The 22321-nt window shown below is 49.7% G+C and overlaps 1 protein-coding gene across 3 annotated transcripts in view; it reads left to right on the forward strand.

Annotated features, from left to right (window-relative positions):
• ADCK1 (aarF domain containing kinase 1) overlaps window positions 1-22321 on the forward strand; it is a 125741-nt gene that overhangs the window by 64809 nt on the left and 38611 nt on the right. For 2 of the 3 annotated variants that reach the window (XM_040477862.1, XM_040477864.1), the window contains one exon: window positions 14510-14668. The exons of the other annotated variant lie outside the window; for it this stretch is intronic. In XM_040477862.1, the coding sequence (XP_040333796.1) occupies window positions 14510-14668 (159 nt within the window). The remainder of the gene's footprint in view (window positions 1-14509; window positions 14669-22321) is intronic. 3 annotated transcript variants of the gene reach the window in all.

A 22321-nucleotide genomic window follows, 5' to 3' on the forward strand; every position in this document is an offset into this window, starting at 1 on the left:
AATTAAAAAAAGTCATCCCACTCCAGGGCCAAGAGAGAAGGTTGGGTGTTTAGACCCCAGCATCCTAACTTCATAGTGATGGTTGCTCCCGAGGGCCGTTAATTCCTGCAGCTATGGAGAAAGAGCCCTCTCTGACTCAGATGCAAATACTGAAATTATAGCAGGGAGCAGGGGGAAGTTTGGGAAGGAATCGGCGGGCACTGCAGGTACTGTGCAGTGCCCTCTCCTATAATCCCCACAGTTGCCCTGCGAGAGTACTATTATCTCCATTTTACTGACGAGTAAGCCGAGGCCAGAGAGGTTGAGTCACGTGTCTGAGGTTGCACAGAAGTCCGAGGCTGAGTCAGGAGCAAAACCAGGCCTGACTCCAGAACCCAAGGTCCTGACCCCTGCGTTCTGTTGCTCCTTATAAGGGGACCTGGGCCTCTCCCCAGGTTTTGTGTCCTAGCAGTTTATGATTTCTCCCAGAATTCCTGAGTGGGAGGTGGGACAGATGGATGGGGAGCCCCAGCAGGTCAAGGAACTGTTTATTTACTGTTTTCTCCTTCCCTAACATGTGTTTAGATGTTTCAAACACACAGTCTCATTTTAGTCCTCACGGAAGCTCAGCCAGTCAGGTATCCCTCTCCCCATTCTTCCCAGATGTAAAAAACAAGATTCAGACATATTAAGTGACTTACTCAGGATCATATAGCAGGACAGCGGCTCAGCTGGGAATGGAACCTGAGTGTCTCTGACTGGAGGGACATACGTGCTTCAGTTACACAGGCTGCTGCTACACATGCCAAAGGGCCTGTGAGACCCAGCCTGCTTCTGAGGGCCACGCTCTTTCCCCTACCAGCACACTAGCCTGCCACCTTGCCTTCAGCCCCAGGCTGGCCCTGGTGCTGTGTTGCCTCACCAATCAGATGGCTGAGGAGGTGCTCTGAGAAGCATGCAGTGAGGTTATTTGGTCCTTCTCCTTCTCCTCTGGAAAAGGTGCTGCCCCTCTGTGCTTGCAGGTGGGGGGCCAGTGATGGGGGTGAGGAGTGGTCTGCTCTCCCTTGTACCTCCTGAGAGCCGGGCCCTTCTCTAGGGAGGACCCCTAATCTCCTCCTACTGCCCTGGGGCCCCACGCGCTGTCTACCTGCCGCAGCTCCTTGGTGGCAGAGAGAAGCAAGCCATCCACGTCTGGCTGATTTATGTTCGTCGTTGAAACAATAATGTTTAATCTGGAAAGGGCTAATCAATTTTTTATGCTGATTATGAATAGGCCAGCTGTGCCTGTTTCTTTATTCATGGGGCTTCAGGAGCAAGCCGATGTCCTAGGTTAGGCTTCCTGGGTGGTTTCTGCGTGGGGGGCCCTGCTTCAAGGAGAGCCCGTCAGTGGCCTTGCCTGTGACACTTTGGAGGTGGCTCCTTGTGTGTGAGGGCACCTCTGTGTGTCACTGGGAAGGGTCAGCTGACTCCAGGTAGACAGCCAGCTTGGAGCGTGTGTGTGGAAGGAGGCTGGTGTGGGCTGGGGCACAATCATGGGAGTGCAGCATGGGAAAGTAAGAGTTATAGGATCACAGAATCAGGAAAGTCGTCAGGGACCAAGTACCCCAACACCCCCCTCACTTGTAAAAGTGAGCAGTTTAGACCCAGAGAAGCTGAGCGTCTTCCCTAAGGTCATGGGGCTGGTGGGTGGCAGAGGTGGGACGGGAACCCCAGTTTGCTCGCTCAGAGGGTAGAAATCTTTGCACGGAAGTACAACCGAGGCAGGAGAGTCAGGAAGGTGCTGTGTAGCTGCTCTTGTTGAGTTACTGACTCATCACACAACTCTGACAGCTCAGGAGCTTAGGTACAGAATGCACTAGAGACATAGCTCAGCAGGAGGTCAGGATGAGATGAAAGTCACCTGAGGTTTGGGTTACCGCTTTTAGAAGTGTCCTTGGAATCCACAGATAGGGCCGCAGAGAGGGGTGAATTGGGGTCTTCTGGAGAAGGCAAAACCTGAGTAGGACTTGAGTGTTCTCAGAAGGAGAACAAACACAAAAGCCCGGAGAGGGCATTTTGGGCAGGTGGAGTGGCCTGAACTAAGGATGTCGTCTCTGGTGGGCATCACCTTGGGGAGGTGCCTGAAGCCAGAGTGAGACCCGAGGGGCCTGTGGCTGGAAACGTGGGGCCCTGGGCTGGGTGAGGGCAGGTGCTTGGCTTGGATGGCTTGGTCGTCCCACAGTCGTGTGTTTGGACCCTCCGCAGCCTTCACCAGCCATTTGTTCGTTTATTGGCTCAGCTGATGTTTATTGAGCTTTTGTCGTGTGTGTGCTGGAGGTTGTATGGCTGAACAAGCTGCTGTCCTGGTGCTTAGGCTGTAGTTATAGGGGAGCAGCGGATGTTAAACAAGCGATCACAAGAATAAAAACTTAATGACCCTTGTGATGAATGCCACGAGAGAAAAGCATAGGGTGCTCTGAATTTGGGGGTCTGGGGGGAGGGGTCTTTCCAAGGACTCAGTGGCAATTAAGCTGAGACCAAGGATAATTAGGGGAAGGAGGGTAGGACAGAGAGAACAGAGAATGCAGAGGCCCTTGGGTAGGAAAGAGCATGGATCTGTGTGGGGACAGAAAAGGGGTGGTGGCGGCAGGGCAGAGAGACACCAAGAGATGTGGCTGGAGACGTGTGCCAGGCGCTTTCAGGAGATCCGTGGTTGGTAGCCACTGAAGGGCTCTGTGCAGAGAGTGGCACGGTCCAGTCCTCAGTGGCTACTTGGGGACCAGGGGTGGAACTGGGAGAGAGTTACAAGGCACTGTGGTCATTTGGGCAAGAGTGACAGAGGAGGAGTGGACAGACATAATTTGGAGACTGAATCAGCAGGACTCAAGGAAGAATTAAATGGGGAGGGGCTGAGGGGCAGGGAGGGCCACTAGTGGCTCCAGGGGCTCTGGTAAGAACGCTGGGGGCCGTCTGAGAACAGACACGGTGCTGAGAGGGCTGGTGGGGCAGTATCGGCAGGTCACCCTGCTGGCAGTTTGGGGAAGGATTTTTCTGCGGGGCTGGGCGTTGCACAGTGGCCTCCTCTCTCCTTAAGAGTCGGTGGTCAGAGAGTTGGTGGAGGGTCCATGGGGGACTAAGTGATTTGGGGTCTAGCATTGAGAGGTTGCGCCCAGCACTGGGTTCCTGATTTCCAGACTTAAAAAAAAGTCATCAGCACCCTGATCTAAGGAGAGGTCTAAGTGTGTGCGTGCGTATGTGTGTGTGTGTGTGTGTGTGTCTCCCCATAGCCGGGTTTGTAGGAGAGGCTGTTACTTCAACAACTGGAGCGCCTCCTTCTTATTTATTGGAATAAGTCTCCCCAGGCCCCCGCTGCTCTTCGATTTTTGGTGTGAGCTGCTGACTGGTGGTTTCTCGTGAGCAAAAGCAAACTGAACTTCTCGGTAGGAGGGGAGGCTATCCTTTCAGCGAGGCTGGTTTTAGGATTGGGCGGGAATAGTGTGTATGTGGCAGTGGGGGGAGCAGAGGGCCCCTTGCCCCAGTGTGGGGGAACAGGACCGGTTCTGGGTGTTGCCTGGCACAGAACCAGAGTCATGATGTGTCCTCTTGTTGCCTCAGCTTGGGCTTCACATGTGACCTGTGTTTCCACACTGCCAGGGCAGCTCCTGTCTCGCCGCCCCCCCCCCCCCCCCCTCAGCTCTCTAGCCTCAGCACCGCCCTGGGAAATACAAAAGGATGAAACTGCTGTACTGAGAGTGTTAGGCTAATGAGCTGCATCAGAGGTCAGCAAACTTTTTCCATAGAGGCCTGGGTTAGGGTCCTAGTGCTGCTGTAACAAATTAGTGTGAATTTAGTGGCTTAAAACAATACACATGTATTATTTTACTGTTCTGTGGCTCAGAAAACCTAACACTCCAGTGTTGGCTGTGCTGCATTCCTCCTAGCGGCTCTAGGGGGGAATCTCTTGCCTTGTCCAGCTTCTAGAAGCTGCCTGCATTCCTTGGCTTATGGCTCCTTCTTCGTCACAGCCACCAGTGTGCTGTCTTTCAGTCTCTCTCCCTTTTATCTGGACTTCCTTTGTCATAGTTCCTGCTCTGACTCTGACCCTTCCACCTCCCTTTTATAAGGATCCTGTGATTACATTGGGCCTACATGGTAATCCAGGATGCTCTCCCCATCTGAAGATCCTTAACCTGATCACACTACTGGGGACTGGGGCATGGACATCTTTGTGGGGGGGGGGGGAGTCATTTTTCTGCCCACCCTAGGGCCAGCTAGTAAATATTTTGCAGGCCAGGCAGCCTCTGTCACAACTGCTTACCTCTGCCATGGCAGCATGGGAGCCGCCACAACGTGTAGTGAACGGGTGTGCCGTGTCCCAGTCAAACTTCACTCAAGGATACTGAAATCAAATTTCTTTATTTTTTTATTTTTTTATTTTTTTTTTTCAACGTTTATTTATTTTTGGGACAGAGAGAGACAGAGCATGAACGGGGGAGGGGCAGAGAGAGAGGGAGACACAGAATCGGAAACAGGCTCCAGGCTCTGAGCCATCAGCCCAGAGCCTGATGCGGGGCTCGAACTCACAGACCGCGAGATCGTGACCTGGCTGAAGTCGGACGCTCAACCGACTGGGCCACCCAGGCGCCCCAAGGATACTGAAATCAAATTTCATATAGTTTTCATATATCACAAGATATTATTCTTTTGGGTTTTCCAAGCATTTAAAAATATAAAAAAGGATTCTTAGCTGGTAAGCTGTAAAAAAAAAAAAACAAAACAACACAAAAAAACAACCGGCATTGACCTGGATTTGGCCCACGGGCTATCGTTTGCTGTCCTCTGTTCTAGATGCAGAGTGTCCTTTAACACTTAGAATGCCCTTGCAAAATAGGTGCTGTTATTATCACTCCCATTTTACAGAATGGTAGTGGAGCTAAGCACTGCCCAAGGTCACATGGCTAGATGTTGGCAGGTAGGGCTGCTGACCTCAGAGCTGATGTTCTTTACAGTCTGCTTCGCTGGGGTCAGCCAGGAATGTGTGTGGTTTCCCCAAAATGTGGGCTTTCTCTTCCTGGTAGATCCTGAAAGTCTGGGTTTGCCTTCCTTTAATAAATCCCTGGGCACTGCTGTTGTCACATGCAGAGCACATCTGGAAGACTTCTAAGTGGGTGGAACGTGCTCCGATCTCAAGGACTTTGGTACCTGAGCTCTCTTATTGGGGCTCTGAGGCATAGGGACATACCTTAGCTCTTTTGCCATGTGGCATTTTGCCACCTCCCAAAGGCTAAGGAGGTCTTTCCTGACAGCAACTATTGCCACTGTGAGCAAGGATGTCTGTGCTTTATTTCCTCTCCCTTAATTTTTGGGTATAGGAACATCTAAAGGTTATTGGAAAAAGGCCTTTGGAGTTTTAGGAGACTGAGCCCATCAGGTTTTAGAAGTCCTAGGACCTCACCAGAAATGCGTGCAAACCACTGAGTCCAGGCTTTTTTCTCCATTGCAGGCATGAGCTGTAGTTAAGGGCTTCGCCAGGGGAAGACCGGGGGGGCCCAAGGCAGCCTGGATTCTGGGTTGGGAGTTGTTGGCCATCTCCTTCCTGGCTGTCATGTCACTGTGTCTTATTCCCCTTTGTAGGGTTCGCACAAGTCCTTCTCTCTGTCTAGATGGCTCTTCTTTCCTTCATCCAGTTGAACTGGCTCCTTATCCTTCAGGTCTCAGGTCTTTGTCACCTCCTCCTAGAAGCCTTCCCTGATAGGTTTAATCCTCTGAACACAGCTTCTATGGTCAGCTACCTGTCCCTTTGTAGCACTTATCAGAGTTGGCCATTTACCTTTATCTTTGATGACTTCATTAATTCCTGTCTCACCACTTCAGGTTCCAGTAGTGACTCCAGAGAGTGGTGGCTGTACCTGATTTGGACCCAGTTCCCATTAAGTCCCTGGTGACTAGCACAGTGCCCTGCTTATATTAGTCACTTAAACATTTGATGGATGAATAAACAAAAGACCTTTAGCCAATATATTCCTCTCTATAAAGTGGGCGCAATTATTATCTCCTCTTCCTAACCTCGAGAGAAGGTTGAGAGCACTTTGAGGGCAACGGACATTATGCAGCAGTAAGGAAGTACCCATGGTTGAGCATTTAGTCCCTGTGACCAAATATGTCCTGACATCCCTTTACCAAACCAAGCTATACCAAACCAAGCTCAAGTTCAAGGAGGAGATGCTGAGTCCTCATGTGGGTAGGTTGTAGTAGAGGGGATAGAGCTGTCTGCCTGATTCTTGGGGCTGAGCTCCTGACTCCACCTGGCTCTCAGCCCTGTGATGGGGTATAAGCACTTGGCTCCCAGACACCCCATGGCTCCAAGGATGTCTCACTGCCTCACTGCTTCTATACTGTGGTCACCCTGCGGATACCTACCTGGGCTGGGCCCTGGCTGTGGAGGTCCTGGCTTCATAGTGCACCTTGTACCGCACAATCTCTTCTATCCCAGAGATCTCTGTCATAGGCAGAGACATAGACATGTCACCCTGTGAGGCTGTACAAGTTATTAAGATGGGGAACGTTGAAAGATTAGATTTATGACAGCCAACGGTGGATTATGAAGAATAATTCATCAAATGTCAGCGCCTGCAGCCTACAATTTACAGAAGGTTTGCTTAAGCTGAAGAGATCTGATTGGACTGCCCCCTCCCCCCCCTCTAATGAATGACAGATCTAATGGATGGCTTCCCAGGCTGGCCAACCACACTGGGTGTTTATCTGCTTTTTATTAATCATTATTATCACAACATTTCCATAGAGTCCCTCCACCCGCGGCTCTCGAAGTGCCCAGCACCAGCGAGCCTCCCTCAGCTACTTTGGAGGAACAGTAGCCGCCTCTGGGAGATGTTTTAGCTCCCCCAGGTCAGCTGGAAGGCCCAAAGTCCCCCCACCAGGAAGAGGAGAGGGAAAGTTGAACCTCATGCATTCGTTAAGAAATATTTATTGAATACTAATTATGTGTCAGGTGCTTTGGATACAGTATTGAGCAAAAATGGAAGAAGTCTGTCATTTAGAAGGAAAGAGGGAGGTTAAGCAAATACAAATCGAGGTAGAATGCAGCTATGTTAATGGCTCTCTAGAAGGGCACCCTGAACTCTGAGGATATGCACAGGGAGGCTTCCCTGAAGAAATGACAGTTGAGCTGTGCTTTGGAGGATGAGTAGGAGTTACTTTGATGAGGGGCAGAAAGGGGAGCCTTTTGGGCAACGACGACAGCATATGCAAAGGCCCTGCAGTGGGAAGGGAGGGAGTGTGCTGGTGATTGAAAAAGGCTATCTGGGCAGGACAGAGAGAGCTCTGGGGGCAGGGGGAGGAGATGGGGCAGAATCAGACTCTGGATCGTGTTAAGGATTTTGGCTCTGGGAAGCTGGCGATGTGGTTTAAGCAAAGAGAAGTGATGTGATCAGCTTATGTTTGGAAAATGCCCTTTAGCTGCATGGGGTGGATAGATTGGAGGAGAAAGGAATGCAAGCGAGTGGACCAGTCAGGAGGCCATTACAGTCTCTGGGTGAATGAAGACAGTCGCTTTTACTCACTGACAGAAGAGAACTGAGAGCCTAGAATTGCTAACTCTTTGTCTAGCGCCCTCCTCATATACCACTCTGTCCTCTTCGTGGAGGCATTAGATAGGGCACCCATTATTGGGGGTCTTCTGTAGTCTCTATTCTAGATCCTTTACGTGTGTTTTTTCACACAACAACTCTGAGGTAGGTACTAAAATTCCCATTTTACAGATGAGGAAACTGAGGTACAGATGGGTTGTATAATTACCCAAGCTGGTGCACCATGGAGCCAGAATTTGAGTGTGGGCAGCGCCTGCAGCCTGTGATTAGATTTGCATTGGCTAATTCCAGCCTACAATTCCAGACCTTGCATTGGAATTACTGTGCCCTGTTGCCCCTCAGGACTCACTATCCTGGCCGGCTGGTGGGCATTCCCAGGGAACACGCCTGCAGCCGTAGGGTATGATTGCTCCTGGCTTCATACTTCTCGGTCAGCTGCTTGTTACCATTCTTTGGGAGGATAGAAGCTTGGTCGGGACTGTGATGCCCTTGGCAGAGTCAGGTGGACGATTGTCTTACACCTGGAGGCTCTTTAGCAAACTGGTAAGGGTTGAGTGTTGTGCCAGCCTCCTTGTGCAAATTTAGGCAGCACCACTGTTTGGTAATTCCTGGGGTTGGCCCTTGTCAAGAAAGGCCTCAGGTGCTGCTGCTGGGCCTTCGTTCTTTCTTCCCAGCTAGGCAGTAGCAATAGTTAATGGCTCTGCAGAACCGACAGTTTGATCTTTCAAAACTCCAGAAGGAACACAGATTCCATGGAATACAGGGACTATGTGTCCTTGAGCTGTTATTGTCATTATTATTTTTATTATAATAAATTGCTCTGTCTGGGAAGCTGGGGGTGGGGGTATTCCTGGCTTGAGTTAGGGCAGCCGCTGAGTGGGGAGGAAGAGACATTTGGATGCCTTGACCTCTCCCTTGACCCCCCAGGGTCTACATAGTGATATCAGAAGTCTCCTCTTACCTTGCCAGAAAGTCCCATCAGGATTGGGTGAATTGGTACTGGGCAGGGAGCACTGCCTCCAGCAGGCCCTGCTAAAAAGCAAGTATGGGGCACCTGGGTGGCTCAGTTGGTTGAGCCTCCGACTCCAGCTCAGGTCATGATCTCATGATTCATGGGATCGAGCCCTGCATCAGGCTTGCTGCTGTCAGCATAGAGCCTGCTTCGGATCCTCTGTCCCCCTCTCTCTTTGCACCTCCCCTGCTTGAGCTCTCTCTCAAAAATAAACATTAAAAAAAAATTTTTTTTTTAAAAAGCAAGTATGTTTTCTTGGGGCTGTTGCCTTATTCTGCAGACTGAGACCTCCTCATGGCGAGAGGTGGTGTCTGTTTTGTTGGTTTATGTACCTAGGATGGTTTCTGTCATGTGGCAGGCCTGCAGGTAAGTATTTGCTGATTGACTGACTGACTTTAGCTAAGGAATGGCAGATTGATTTCGTTTCCTATATTAATTCTGATCTGTTGGTAGTGGCTTCCTGGAGTACTGTGTTGAGAGAGATTCTGAGGCATCATCTGTGCCCAGAAGAAATGAATGCTGTGATTGATTAGTGATATCTGGCATGAGTATGCTTGAGGCTTATTAGTCAGCTATTACTGCATAACAGATTACCCCCCAACAAGAAACATTTGATATGTTACAGTTTCTGTGGGTTAGGAATTTGGGAGGACCTTACTGGATGCTTCTGGCTCAGACTCTCTGTGAGGTATAGGCAGGGTGTTGGTGAGGGCTGCAGTCATCTGAAGGCATGAGTGGGGAAGGAGAATCTGCTTCCAGGATGGTTCACTGTGGACAGGAGGCCTTAGTTCCTTACCCCATGGGCCTCTCCACAGGCTGCTTGAGTGTCCTCATGACATGGCAGCTCGCTTTCCCAAGAGCACGCTCTCTGGGAAAGGACAGGAAGGATGTCTGGTGATGTCTAAGAAGGCATGCACTAATTTCCTCCATATGCCAGGTCTCGAGTTTAGCTCACACTCAGAGGTGGGCGGGCAGTAGGCTGCACCTCTCAAAGGGAGGAGTTGTTAAGTACCTGTGGATTTATTTTAAAACCACTGCAGGGGGAATGAGAGGACCATGTGCCACCTATTTGCTGTCAGCATCATGTGTTACTTACAAGGTGCAGGAATGACCCTGAACAGGTGGGATATAAACCAGGCATGTTTAACAGGGAGAAGGAATTGCAGCAAAGTGGGGTATCAGCCGACAGGGTGACTGTGAGATGGAGGCATGCCTGGGGCAGGTCCCTGGGAAACAGTGACAAGAGGAAGGATTGGGTGGGTTTTAAGCAACGGCATATAGGATGTGATGGTGGGTTTTCTGTTCAAGGCAGTCTGTGCTTTGCAGAGTCCTTGGTAGCTGGGCCTGTCTTGTCTGCCTCAGGCTCAGGGTGGGGTAGGTTCACTCCAGCTACTCCATTAGTACAGGGACTTGTCCCTCTCCTCATCAGACTGTAGTGGATGGCTGCTGGCACCTAGCCAGGCACGGGGAGGGGGGCATCTCTAGACCTCGAGATCCAGATGTTGTTTGCTGCTGATGCCATGGTAACCTTCCCCAGGTGCCCTGGGCAGTCTTCCCAGCTCCTAAGTGGGAGCTGCTTGGCCTTGGCAGCTAGGCCTGGACTTGCCTGCTTTGAGGCAAGCTCCTGTCTTCAACCAGAGCCAGCCAGTTGTGGGTTTGTTCGATTTGTTGGCATTATCTTAGGTCAATGTAGCTTGATGTAGTAAATCCAGAATAGGTCCGATGTGCATGACTATGGGGACGCCAGGATGGGATATTTGAATTTGGGCCATCTTGGAAAATCCAGGACATCCCCCTTCCTATGGCTGGTGAGGGGCCTGAGGCTGGCCGGCTGAGAGACTTATGTGAAACTCCTCCCCAGGAGTCCTATTATGGTGTTTACAGAAGATCCTCACCCTCTTACCTTATTTTGGGTGAAATGAGGACCCTGGCCAGTGCTTGGCTGCCCATTGTGGCATTTTGGAAACATTTATCCAGAAAACTGGCTTCATGAGAATCTGCAGACCTAACTTCCCAGAGAGTCTCACACTCTGTCCTGTACCTGGGTATGATGTCATGTGGCCTCGGTTTCCTGGACCCCAGCTGACGCCAGCCCACTGAAGTCTTAACCTGAGCCTGTGGGGGAAGACACATTTCTTCTTGCCCTTCTGATGTTTTCTGCTCATAAAAAAACAAACACCGCCCCTTACATTTGCACGCACACACATACACACACACATATACACACACACGTACCCTGAAAAACCAGATAATACAAAGCTAGAGAAACTTTTTTCTTGATTATTTTTCCTTTTCTAGACAGGGACATCAGTATATTTGAATCATGGGCTGACAGTAATTAAAAAGCACAGCTCGTCATTTTAAAATGCAGTTGTCTTACTTAATTGATTTTGCTGCCAGACCCCCAGGAAAGAAAGAGGAGTGAGGGAAAGAAAGCCCTAGAAGGGGAGACAGGTTTGTGTGAGGGACTGAGGCAGCTCAGGGCCCCGCTCCACTCTAATTGCTGTGCATGCTGCCGTTGGCCTCCGCTAATGGCTTTCTGCTCAGAGGGCTGGGGGCCGGGGCCTGACTGGAGGGGGTGCTGTTTGTGTCAGCCACGTGGGGGGCGTAATTCTGCTTTCGGGACAGTGTCTATTTTTCCTTACTATCTATCAGCACAAAGTACTTGCACTGAATACTTTGAATCAGGTTCCATTTAGAGATACTTTATTCATATTTAATTACAGGCTGTAGCACCAATCTTTAATTACCTTTTTTTGTAAGCCAGCTAGGAACATTCACTAGCAATCAATTGTGTGTGTGTGTGTGTGTGTGTGTGTGTGTAAGCACAGGAAGGTGTGGGTGTGTGACTTGGTTCCTGATAGAGGGGAAAGGATGGCTGCAGGGGCCCTGGGAGGTGGTGGGTGGGCAGGGGTGGGGTGAGGAGGGGATGTGCCCAGCAGGTTCCCTGTGCAGAGTGAGTGGTGCCTCTTCATTCCCCATGCCTCTCTTTGCCTCCATCGGTCAAATTGGGGATTAGGGCAGGTCCTCACAGCTGGGCCTTGTTCAGGGTGCTGAGTTGAGGCACCTGAGTTTGGGTGGTATCCTAAGCTCTGGACCCCCTGCATCCCCTGGTAGGAGCAGGGGATTGTGGGAGGCCCCTATCTTGTTCCCTGGGGAGATGGTGGGCCAGGCTTCCTCTCCCCCTGGAGATTGGGATATGCTTGCCTCAGCCCTTTCCTCCCTTCACCTCTCCCTGGAGTGCTCCTGGCAGCTGTTCTTGCCACACAGCCCTAGTGATGCCATGTCACTCTTCAGTTGCAATGACTCTGCAGCGTCCCCGCAATGACACTGATTTGAAGACTGGCTGTCCTTAGAAAATGAGCAAATGTTCCCAGGAAGCCAGGTGGAGGCTTGGGGTGGGGAGTGGGGTCAGATGACCCCCAAGTCCCTTTGCAGTGGGAAGATGGGGCCGTTCCAGCTGCCTGGGAGATGAGGGTCTGAGTTCACAGAAATGCTCCAGAAAACGTTCTCCTTGGTGCTCCTTTAGGAACAGCCAGAGGGTTTCTAAAGGAAGTTGTTGTTGATTTCATTATGTAATGGCCAGAAATATTGCGGAAGCTCTCCCTCCCTTCTATTCCTGGATCTCTGTCCCAGCAAGAGGCCACCGAGGAGAGGAGAGAGGGGAGGCCATGGAACTCACGTTTACTGAGCCTCTTGGGGGTGCTGGGCACCATGCTCATGTTTCTTTCATCTACCCCAGATGGGGCCCAAGAAATATCAGAGCCCCTCTAGTCCTATGTGACAGAAAACAACTCAAACTGACTTAAGCAGAAAAAGGAATTATAGGGTGGGTATTCAGGCATGGCTAGATCAAGGGGCTCAACCATGGATTCACTCTCTATCTCTTGTCTCTGCTTTCTTCTTTTTGCTATTGCGATTCCTGATAGCTCCAGACTTCAAGTTCAATTTTTACGTTCAATTTCAGCAGAAAGAAAAAAATCTCTTCTCCTACAGTTCAAACAGAAGTAAAACAGTTGAGTCTGATTGGATCAGTTGGGTCACCTGTCCATCTCTGAACCAGTCAGTGTGACCCAGGGTATTCAGGGTTCTGATCGACCAGGCTGGGGCCTCATACCTGCCCTGGAGTAACAGGGGGAGTCCACCTAGGTAAATCCCATACAGGACATGTGCTTTTACATTTGAGGATTTTGGATTAGTAGGAGTGTGGGAGCAGGAAGGCCCAGCCATTTCAAAAGGAAGAAAGAGTTGATTCAGTTCCTCTCCAATGGAGAGAATAGTGGATTCAGTCTTTCAACAAATATGTGTTTGGCACCAACTGGTTCTGGGGCTCTTCTAAGTGCAGGGAATTCGACAGCTAACAAGACGGACAAAAATCCCTGCCCACCTGAAGCAGATGTTCTGATGAGGTTTACAGGATGGTGGTTCTTTCATTCTCCCAATCCAAGCCCAAGTCCAGAATAAAGGGTTCTTGTATGGGGAGACTTGGGGTGATTGATGTAAGGGAGAATCTGGCCCTCAGGGAGCCTTGAACTCAGGAGGGAGGGAAAGAGACAAGTATATGGTTGGGGAAGGAGGCGGGTAAATAGGCACTGGGAGGAGTACAAATAAAAACCCAGGAAGAAGACGGGGGACAGGGAAGCCAATCCATACCCATCTCCTGTGACAGAAGTGTGGGCCCCTCCCATGTTGCCTGGACCTTTGACCTCCAAAGGATGTTGATAAATGGGATGGAGTTTAGTGAAAGATACAGAAATGATGACAGGGCTGGAGGGAGTGATTTATGAGGGAGATTAGCAAGCTCCTGGTGCAGCCTAGCAAAAGAGGGATGGGATGGTGGCCATGGGCTGTCTGACTGCTGAAGCCCCAGGAGAGGAGGGGGCTGCGGGGCAGGGTGGAGTGCCTGCTGCAGAAGGGGGGCGGCAAGAAGACTGAATGGGTGTGAGAGCCTGGGGGGCATGAGAAGGAGGGCCTTGGGACTAAGCATGCATGGGCACACTTATGTGTGTGTGTGAGAATGTCTGGACCTTCCAGGACTGGGAAGCTATACAGGGACTTAAAGAAATGGAGGGAGTGAGAATTTCAGCCTTGGACATTTTGGCAAGAGGTTTTTGGGGACTTCCTTCCCATCTGGTAGAATATTCATATCTGGACCATGTAGGTGTGACCACTCAAGTCTGAAAGACTTTTTTCCTTTAGGACAATTTGGTATGGCATTTCTAAGAGGGAAGGAAGGCAGAAGAGAAGAGAAGACAGAAAAGTTAGGAGTACATGTTCCATTTCATAGACAAAGGGCAAGGGATTTGCCCAAGGCTCCCTTTGGGTGGCATTGCAGGTAGGGGCCAAAAGTGAGGCTGGGGTGTGCGGCCCTGGGGTCCCTGCTGGGTCTCGGCTCCACTGGCCGAGAGTGGGCTTGGGGACCCATGTTGAGCCTGCTGCTCCAGCAGGAACAAGAGGTGGCTGTTAAGTTTGGAGTCTCCAGCCTGGGATCCCTTGAGCTCTCCATGTTGGCTGGTTGGAATATCTGATCCCTGCCTTGGGCTGTCTGGTGCCCTGGTTCTGCTTACTCTTGATTTTATGTGTGCGCATGAGAGTCCCAGGGGTGCAATGTTGCATAATTAAATGAGCAGACGGTACTCCATTCTGAACATTCTAGACAGCACTTCTTTGGCCTTAAATGGAGGTGCTCTGAGCACCCATGCATGTGTATGGGGACACACCCTCCACATGTGTTTTCTCTCTCCCTCCAGATGCTTGCTGGGAATCTCCATGGCAGGAGGGAGCCCAGGCAAGGTGCTGGGTTGACATACAACCGGTGGAGCAGAAAGTCTGTTTCGGGGCATCAGGCAGCACTGGCCCTGGCCCATCCTCTTGGCCCCTTTCACTGAACTGGGTCATCTTATTTGCTCCATTCTCTCTCCACTCTTGACAGATCCATGATTTGTTCATGAGCTTTGATGACACCCCCCTGGGGGCCGCCTCCCTGGCCCAGGTCCACAAGGCAGTGCTGCATGATGGGCGGACGGTGGCTGTGAAGGTCCAGCATCCAAAGGTACAGGCTCAGAGCTCGAAGGACATTCTCCTGATGGAGGTGAGAGCCTTCCCCTTTCTCTTTCCTTTATCCTCATTCTATATTTCTCTGGAAACTAGGTGGCTCCTGTGACACTGGTTCAAGGCAGCTGGGTGGAGTGTGACCTTTTGAGCAGCAAGGCAGGAGAGGAAAGCTTGAGACCATGACAAAGGAAGTGTTGTGACTATGCTATGACTGGGGTGGGGTGGGGGTGGGGTGGGGTGGGGGTGGGGTTGGCCCTTGGCTGGGTTGGTCAGTGCTTCTTAATTTGTTCCTAGGAACTATCTGGGGATGGTCTCAGAACATGATGGGCAGCTGTTGGGGCCAAGGAGACCTCAGTTGCATGTTGTAGAAATGAGATGAACCAAAAGTGATTTCCTTGGGGGTAGAAAAGTTACGGCTTAATTTGTTAATTTATAACAGAAGGGAGCATGTGGTCAACCCAGGGATGTAGAAGTGACAGGAAGATCACATAGAAATATTTACGTAGACTGTATGCTCATCTCCCATGTTTTGAGTGAACAAGCTTGTCTATCTAAAAACGTTCCTGGGAAAAGCCCTGATGGAAGACTGTGTCTCTGGACTTTTCTAGCTCTGTCCGCAGAGCAAGGGAGGGTGAGCCAGGTGCTGGCTGGGCGGTAGCCAGCACCCGGCCTGGGAGGTCAGTGCATTTAACCTGCCAGCATGTCCCTCCCCTTGTCTGCTGTCTCCCTTCCATTCTTTTCCTCACTCTGGACTCTTAGTTTGTTCCTTCAGCTTACCTTGACTAAACTTCGCACACACATGGAAGGTGTCTTTTGCATCAGGCACCAATGGATGCTGGGGACACAGGAGTGAGGAAGCTCTGTCTTCATCCCTGTTTAGCAGAAGGGCAGGTCTGGACACAAACAGCCACCGTGTGGGGATATGAGCTCCACGAAAGGGGTGTGTGCACAGTGCTGTCAACTCTGTGCCTGGTCTGTTGGGGGCGTCCTGGGTCGGGGAGGTGCTTCACTGAGGCTCCGGTGAGACAGCCAGGTGGGGGAAGGATAGCCCAGCCTGTGCCGAGGCCTGAGTCTCAGAGAAACAGGGTGTGCTTAGAGGAGAACTTGAGCTGGTTCAGGTGATGTGTCTGGGAATGGTTACAGATGGGGCTGAGGAGATCGACAGGACAGCACGGAGGGCCTTATCTTGCAGGCGAAGGCATAGAACAGTATACGCAGCAAGTATGGAACTGCTGTGGAACTGAGCAGATCTGATTCTCTGCTGTAGTCCGTGGGGAACCACTCAAGAATTTTAAATCAGGGGAAGGTCATGATCCGATGTACATTAGAAACAAAAGTCTGTTGGCAGTCTGGAGGATATACTGGAAGGCAGAAAGACTGTAGCCAGGGAGACTAACGGAGGGGCTGCTGTACTGGTCGGAACCAGAAATACTGTTGTGAACCAAGGCAGGGGAATGGGAGTGAAGGGGAGGGATGGGCTCGAGGGACAGACTCTTCAGGACTTTGTGACCAGCTTTACATGGGGTGGTAGCAAATACTGGCATGAATGAAAAGGAGGAGAATAAAACAAATTGTACGTTTCTGGCTTAAATGATTAAATATGGATGCCTTTAACCAGTGTATCCATCAGGGTCCAGTCGGGAGGAAAGAAAATTGCTCTAGGTATTTCCAACAGAGGGAATTTAAAGCAGAAAATGGGCTGGGGGCGCCTGGGTGGCTTAGTCCGTGAAGTGACCGACTTTGGCTCAGGTCATGATCTCACGGTTTGTGGGTTTGAGCCCCGCGTCAGGTTCTGTGCTGACAGCTCAGGGCCTGGAGCCTGCTTTGGATTCTGTGTCTCCCTCTCTGCCCCTCCCTTGCTCATGCTCTCTCTCTCTCTCCCAAAAATAAATAAATGAAATTAAAAAAAACAAACAAACAAACAGAAAATGGGGCTCCCAGGGGATGGAATTGCAGGGAAGACAAATGGGATGGTGAAACAGTTACCAACTGCAGGAAGCCTCTGCCACCCTCATGGTGGAGGGACAAGGAGAAGAGATGGTTCTCTGGACCCCAGGAGCTGGGGCCACCCAGTGGAGCTGGCCCACGATGAGCCGGTCCTCTGGGAGGCCGATCACAGCCGTAGGGCCCATCACCTGGGAGGTGGAGCCACAGGCCCTGCCTCAGCGTTTTGCCAGTGTTGCCCCATCTGGCCAAGCCTAGATGGAAGCCAGTTAGCAAGGGAGCCTGGGAAATGCAGTTTCTTATGAGATCAGTAGCATCAGGATGACCTCAGAACAAGGGGGGACGGGTGGTGGAACCACCGTGAGGTGTAAGATACTGTGGTCAGGAGATTGGATGGGGATCGCTCTGCTGGTCTGCATTCAGGATGGAAATAGAGATGTAGGATTTCACAGCAGGGATGCTCATGGTAGGTAGCTGAATCTGGGGGAGTAGTTGAGGTCACTTAGGAAGGTCAGGCAAAGAGAAAAGGAGAGGGCAAGGGAAGAGCTGTGAGGAACACCGTCATGGGGGGTGTATACCCAGGAAGATAAGCCCCCGCAGGAATGGAGAGGGCAAGGCCAGAGAGATTGAAGGAGGACCAGGACTGACCAGTGCTGCTACATGCAATGGAAACCATTCAAGAAGAGAGTTAGAAAACAGCAGCTTAAAACGATGGTCGTGTGCTTTGCTCATGAATCTGCAGTCGGGTAGGGTTGGTAGAGAGACTCACCAGTGTTTCATGCGGTGCCAGTGAGGGGGCCTGGCTGATGATCTGCTTCCAGGTGGCTCGCTCACATGGCTGGCAGCTCAGTGGGGGCTGTGGGCAGGGCCTTGGGTCCTTCCGAGTAGGCCTCCCTATGGCTGTTTGGGCTTCCTCACAGCATGGTGGCTGGGTTCAAAGAGCAAACGTCCCACAAGAATAAGGCTGAAAGCACAGGACACTTTTATGACCTAGCCTAGCACTACTTCTTCCTTACTCTGTTGATAAGAACAAGAGTCATAAAAGCCCCCTCTGCGCGACCAGGTTCTAGAAGAGCATCAGAGTGGGAGATATTGTTGCAGCCATTTGGGGAAATACAGTCTGCCAGTATTACTCAGTGCTGTCAAATTGGAGATAAAATTAGTAAAGCTCTGGAAAGGGCCTTTCGGATTTGGTTACTGGGAGTCCTGTGGAGGGAGCAAGGAGAATGGGGTGAAGGGGTGGGAGAAAACTGAGGCACCAGGTAGTGGAGACAGTTGATGTAGAACACTCTTCTCAGATGTGGCCATGACACTGGGGAGGACCATGTTGTGCTTAGAGCAAAGCACAGGATTAGAGGCGGGGACTGGAGCAGGCTGTTGCTGATGGGGAGGGTGGCCATGGAGTGTGGGGGGACTGGAGATCTAGGAAAGAGAAGTAACTGACAGATCTGATTCTGGGGGAGACTCTCGGGGTTCGGCTCTAAGGACGTGGGTGGAAGCATTAGCCCCAATCAGCCTAGATTGAAACTAGAGGAAGATGGTGAGGCTGCACACAGATGAGTGTGTGGGGCAGAGGGGGATGATGGAGGGAAAGTGGGCAGCTGAGTTGTACCAGCCTGATAGCCTCTATTTTTTTCGCTGCAGTAGGAGGCAAGACCATCTGCTGAGAATGAGGGGGTAGGAGGTGGCATTGGAGGCCCAGGGTGGGGGTGAAGGTTTGGAATAGCTGCTTTGTGTGATGGAAAAGGGAGCTGACCAGGGCTTGGGAGCAGGGTTCCCGAGTGGCACTGGGCATCCATCTGGAAACCCAAGTTTTCTGGAGCACCTGTCAGTGGCTACGGAACAGCCATACTTGAGAGTCAACTGGGAGCCTCCGAGCATCCTTGGGTGTCCTGGGACCCAGCAGCCACTCCTGTCCCCAGTGGTGCCATCAGGACCCACTTGGTTTAGGAGAACCGCTGCTGGCATTTCTGTACTCAGAGCCTCATTCTCTAAGTAACGGTGGCTGTCAGGTCAATAGCAATAATAGCAGTAATAAAGATTTGGCATCCTCCTCCTGGAGATAAGCATCAGATGCTTTTCTTGGGAAGTACAGCCTGACAACTGTGTGCCGAGTACACACAGAGTGGCTCATGCACAGTGACCAAGGCAGTGCTGGGGCTGGGGTCGCAAGGCTGATCAGAGATCTGTACTCATCGCCTTTAGAAGAGAAGCCGGAAACGAGGTGACCTCTGTCCAACATCAGCGTTCACAGCAGCACCAGTGGCACTGCCTTCTCACTGGGCTTGGTCTCTGGTGGAAAAGTGTCCTACCTGGCCTCACCCTTCTCTGTAAAACTAAGAAGAGCCTAACTGGAAAGCTCATTTCATTTTATATTTAGGAATGAAAACCCCAGAAAGGTTGTTGTGTGTGTTAGCAGGAGAAGAATGATTTCTAGGGGGCATTAGGGTGACCTTAGCCACCAGAAACTTGGAGACAAGGGAGAGGAAAAACATAGCCTTCTGGTGCTTCTTTTATGACCACTGCGGGTATTTTGTGTCCTCATGCTTCCCTCTCGCTGCACACTATTGTCCCTCTCTCCTCTCCAACCCTATGATTCCTCACAGCATGGTCTTGAGAGGAAGATAATCTGACCAGAGTAATTCATAGTAAGGAGAGAGTGACTAATAGGCTTAACCTTTGAATATTTGCAGTGTAAGAAGTGAACTTGTAAATCTAAATTCATGTCTGCTATAAGGACAGGTTTGGGAGTGAGGTTTTTGAGTGAGGAGGTGGGGGGGCTACTACCAGTTGTATCAGTTAAGATGCTTTTGGCTGCAAGTACCAGAAAAATCCAATTAAAAGTGGTGTAAATGATAGTAGCCTGTATCATATCACATTCCAAGACAGCCAGAGATAGTGTTGACTGTTCCAAGGTTGACTGATCCAGCACAGCACGGTTTTTTTTAATAATTTATTATTATTGTTATTAAAATTAAATTAAATCCAAGTTAATTAACATGTAGTGTAATAATGATTTCAGGAATAGAATTCAGTGACTCATCACTTACATATAATACCCATTGCTCATCCCAACAAGTGCCCTCCTTAATGCCCATCACCCATTTAGCCCATCCACCCACCCAACACTCCACCAGCAGCCCTTTTCACTGTGGTTTTTAAGGACCCAGGTTCCTTTTGTCTTCTACTTTGCCATCTCCACATCCTGGCTTGTCTTTCTAAGGTTGTGCTCCTCATAGTCCCAAAATAGCTGCAGCAGTTCCTGCTATTACAAGTAGGTGACATCCCGTGCCAAAGAGGGCCTGTTTCTTCCCTCCTATTCCTTATCAAAAAAGAGCCCCTCAATAGAATTTCCTTCATATCTCATTGGCCAGAAGTAGGCCGCATGCCCAAGTCTAGATCAATCTTGGCAAGAGACATAAGAGACTTGATCATGATTCACCTTCTCCGACTGAGACCTGCCTTCCTTGGGGGACATGAAAGATGCACAAAATTGGGGTTCTGTTAGCCAGGAAGGTGAGGGAAATGGCTTTTGGGTTGGCACCTAGTAGCATAGGCGACCTTAGTGTTTTGTATCTCCTGCGAACCTGGCACTTTTCTTGGGGAAGGGGACGGTCTCTCGGGTAGACTGTTGAATGGTGGCAGCCAGGTGGAAGCCGACTCTCAGTAAATGGTGTTTGATGAACCTGATGGTGTTGGTGACTTTGCACAAAAGACAAAGGCACAGCCAAGGGTGTTTTTCAGCTTTGTCATTATCACCTGATATTGTCCCTTTAATAGTTGGGGCACCTCTACTTCTAGATGCACGGCCAGTGACTCTTATTGATTTGAGTGGCTGTCCAGAGCCAGACTCATTGGGCCCAGAGATTGGAACAATGATTCAGCAGGAAGGGGTGAACTGACACGGCCGAGTCTGTTCGGCTGCTGGCCGGCTGGCTTTGCAGCAGCTCTTGGCCACCCACAGGAGCAGGGAGCTGAGCAGGCTGGACCTCACTGCCATTCTCACTGTTAGAGACACGGCAGGACTCAGAGGACGTGTGAGCTGGTGATAAAACCATAATACCCAGGTCCCAGTAGCAGCACCCCGTATCACCCCCTGTTGTCTCGTAAGCTTCTGAAACTGATGATGAATACTCTCGTGCTCTGTCACTCTCTAAAGAGTCTAAGTCCTGTCCCCAAGGTGCTGTGCCACACAGGGGTGGGACTCTGGTCTGAGCACCAGAATCCACTGTTTGATATCCTCTGGCCCATCCCAAGGGCCTCTAAAAATAAAGACCCGTGACAGTCATGTTTTTGACTTTTTTTGAACAATATTTTCAGTGCATGCTGTCTGTCATCTTGTTTCTTTTCTGAATGTGTTGATTGAACAGTGGGTGGCTAGGTAATGTTTGTGTTGGCACAGACTCCCAATAGCTGATTTTATTTTCTATAAAATACACTAAAAAACCCCCAGAGATAGACTATCCCATGGAAACTTCTCTTCACCCTATCATTCTCTTTTCTAAAAACTGTGCACTTTAATAACTTATCAGAACAAAGATAAACCCTGTGAATGGCAAGCTATTTACATCACTCTGAATTGATTTTCGATCCTTGTCGAACATGCATTTTTTACCAGTTCAGATCCGTGCAGGCGTTCTATTTAGTGTGCTGTTTTCCTATAAAGCGTTATTTCTTTTATAAGATATAATAACTTAATAATAGTCGTTCTTATTTCAGTTGGTTTTAACAGTTCACAACAGTTCTTTTTATGCCTTATCTCAAGCTTCCTATTGTATTGTCCTGTATTGTATTGCATGAGTCAGGCCTGCATAAAGAAAAGAGTGAAAAAAGCCTGGGTCCAAGTCCTACATTTGAAATTACAAGCTATGTGACCTTGAGAAATTCTTTAACCTCCTGGAACTGCCTTCTTTCTCAGTAAAATGGGCAAGAAGAGGATTAAATGGGAGCATGTATAGAAAGTGCCTCGTAGCACAGTGCCTGGCATGGGGTAGTCACTAAATAATGATAACTTCCATTTTTTTGTTGTTTTAAATGGCAATCGGTAGTTTTCAAACTTTGATGTGACTTTCAGTTTTTCCATTATATTTCTGTGTGGCTCACAATTGATTTTTCTTCCTGTGAGCCAATGACCCTATAGGAAAATAATTTCATTATTCCACCTTGAAGGAAATATTAATGGTTGAACATACCTCGATTGATTCATAAGGTTTCAAATCATGTAGAAGATTCTCAGGCATTCCAAAATTGTGTTTACCGAAAATTCAGAGGTAATCCCTCTTCCCACCAAAACCTCAGAAATAGAAAAATTTGATGTATTTGAATAACGCACATGTGAACATATTATTCTCTGGGGAGAGGACAAACCCTTTGAAATGTTCATTTGTTCATTCATTTATTCACTCATTCACGTGAATATTCAATAAACATCTGCTGAGTATTGAGAACATGCTAGGCACTGGTGGAGACATTGGCTTTTGGAAGAATTTTATGGAGAAGATACATCTTGGGAGAAAACTCAAAAAAGCCAAATTGATAACAACACCTGTTTTATTTTAGTTGGCTGCAGCTGTTGTCAAAAAGGGAAAAATTCAACCAATCTACTTAGGGCAGGCTCTTAGGAAAGAAATTGAATGAAAACAGAAGGTGAAACTGTTTTGTTTTATTCTCCTCAGCCATGAAAAGTCTAAAATGGCAGCAACCCAAGCCATTTTAGATTTGGACCAGATGACTGACCCATCTCCCC

This window comes from Herpailurus yagouaroundi, unplaced genomic scaffold, assembly GCF_014898765.1.
Source record: "Herpailurus yagouaroundi ecotype Mexico unplaced genomic scaffold, PumYag 141, whole genome shotgun sequence".
Classification (NCBI taxonomy): Eukaryota; Metazoa; Chordata; class Mammalia; order Carnivora; family Felidae; genus Herpailurus; species Herpailurus yagouaroundi.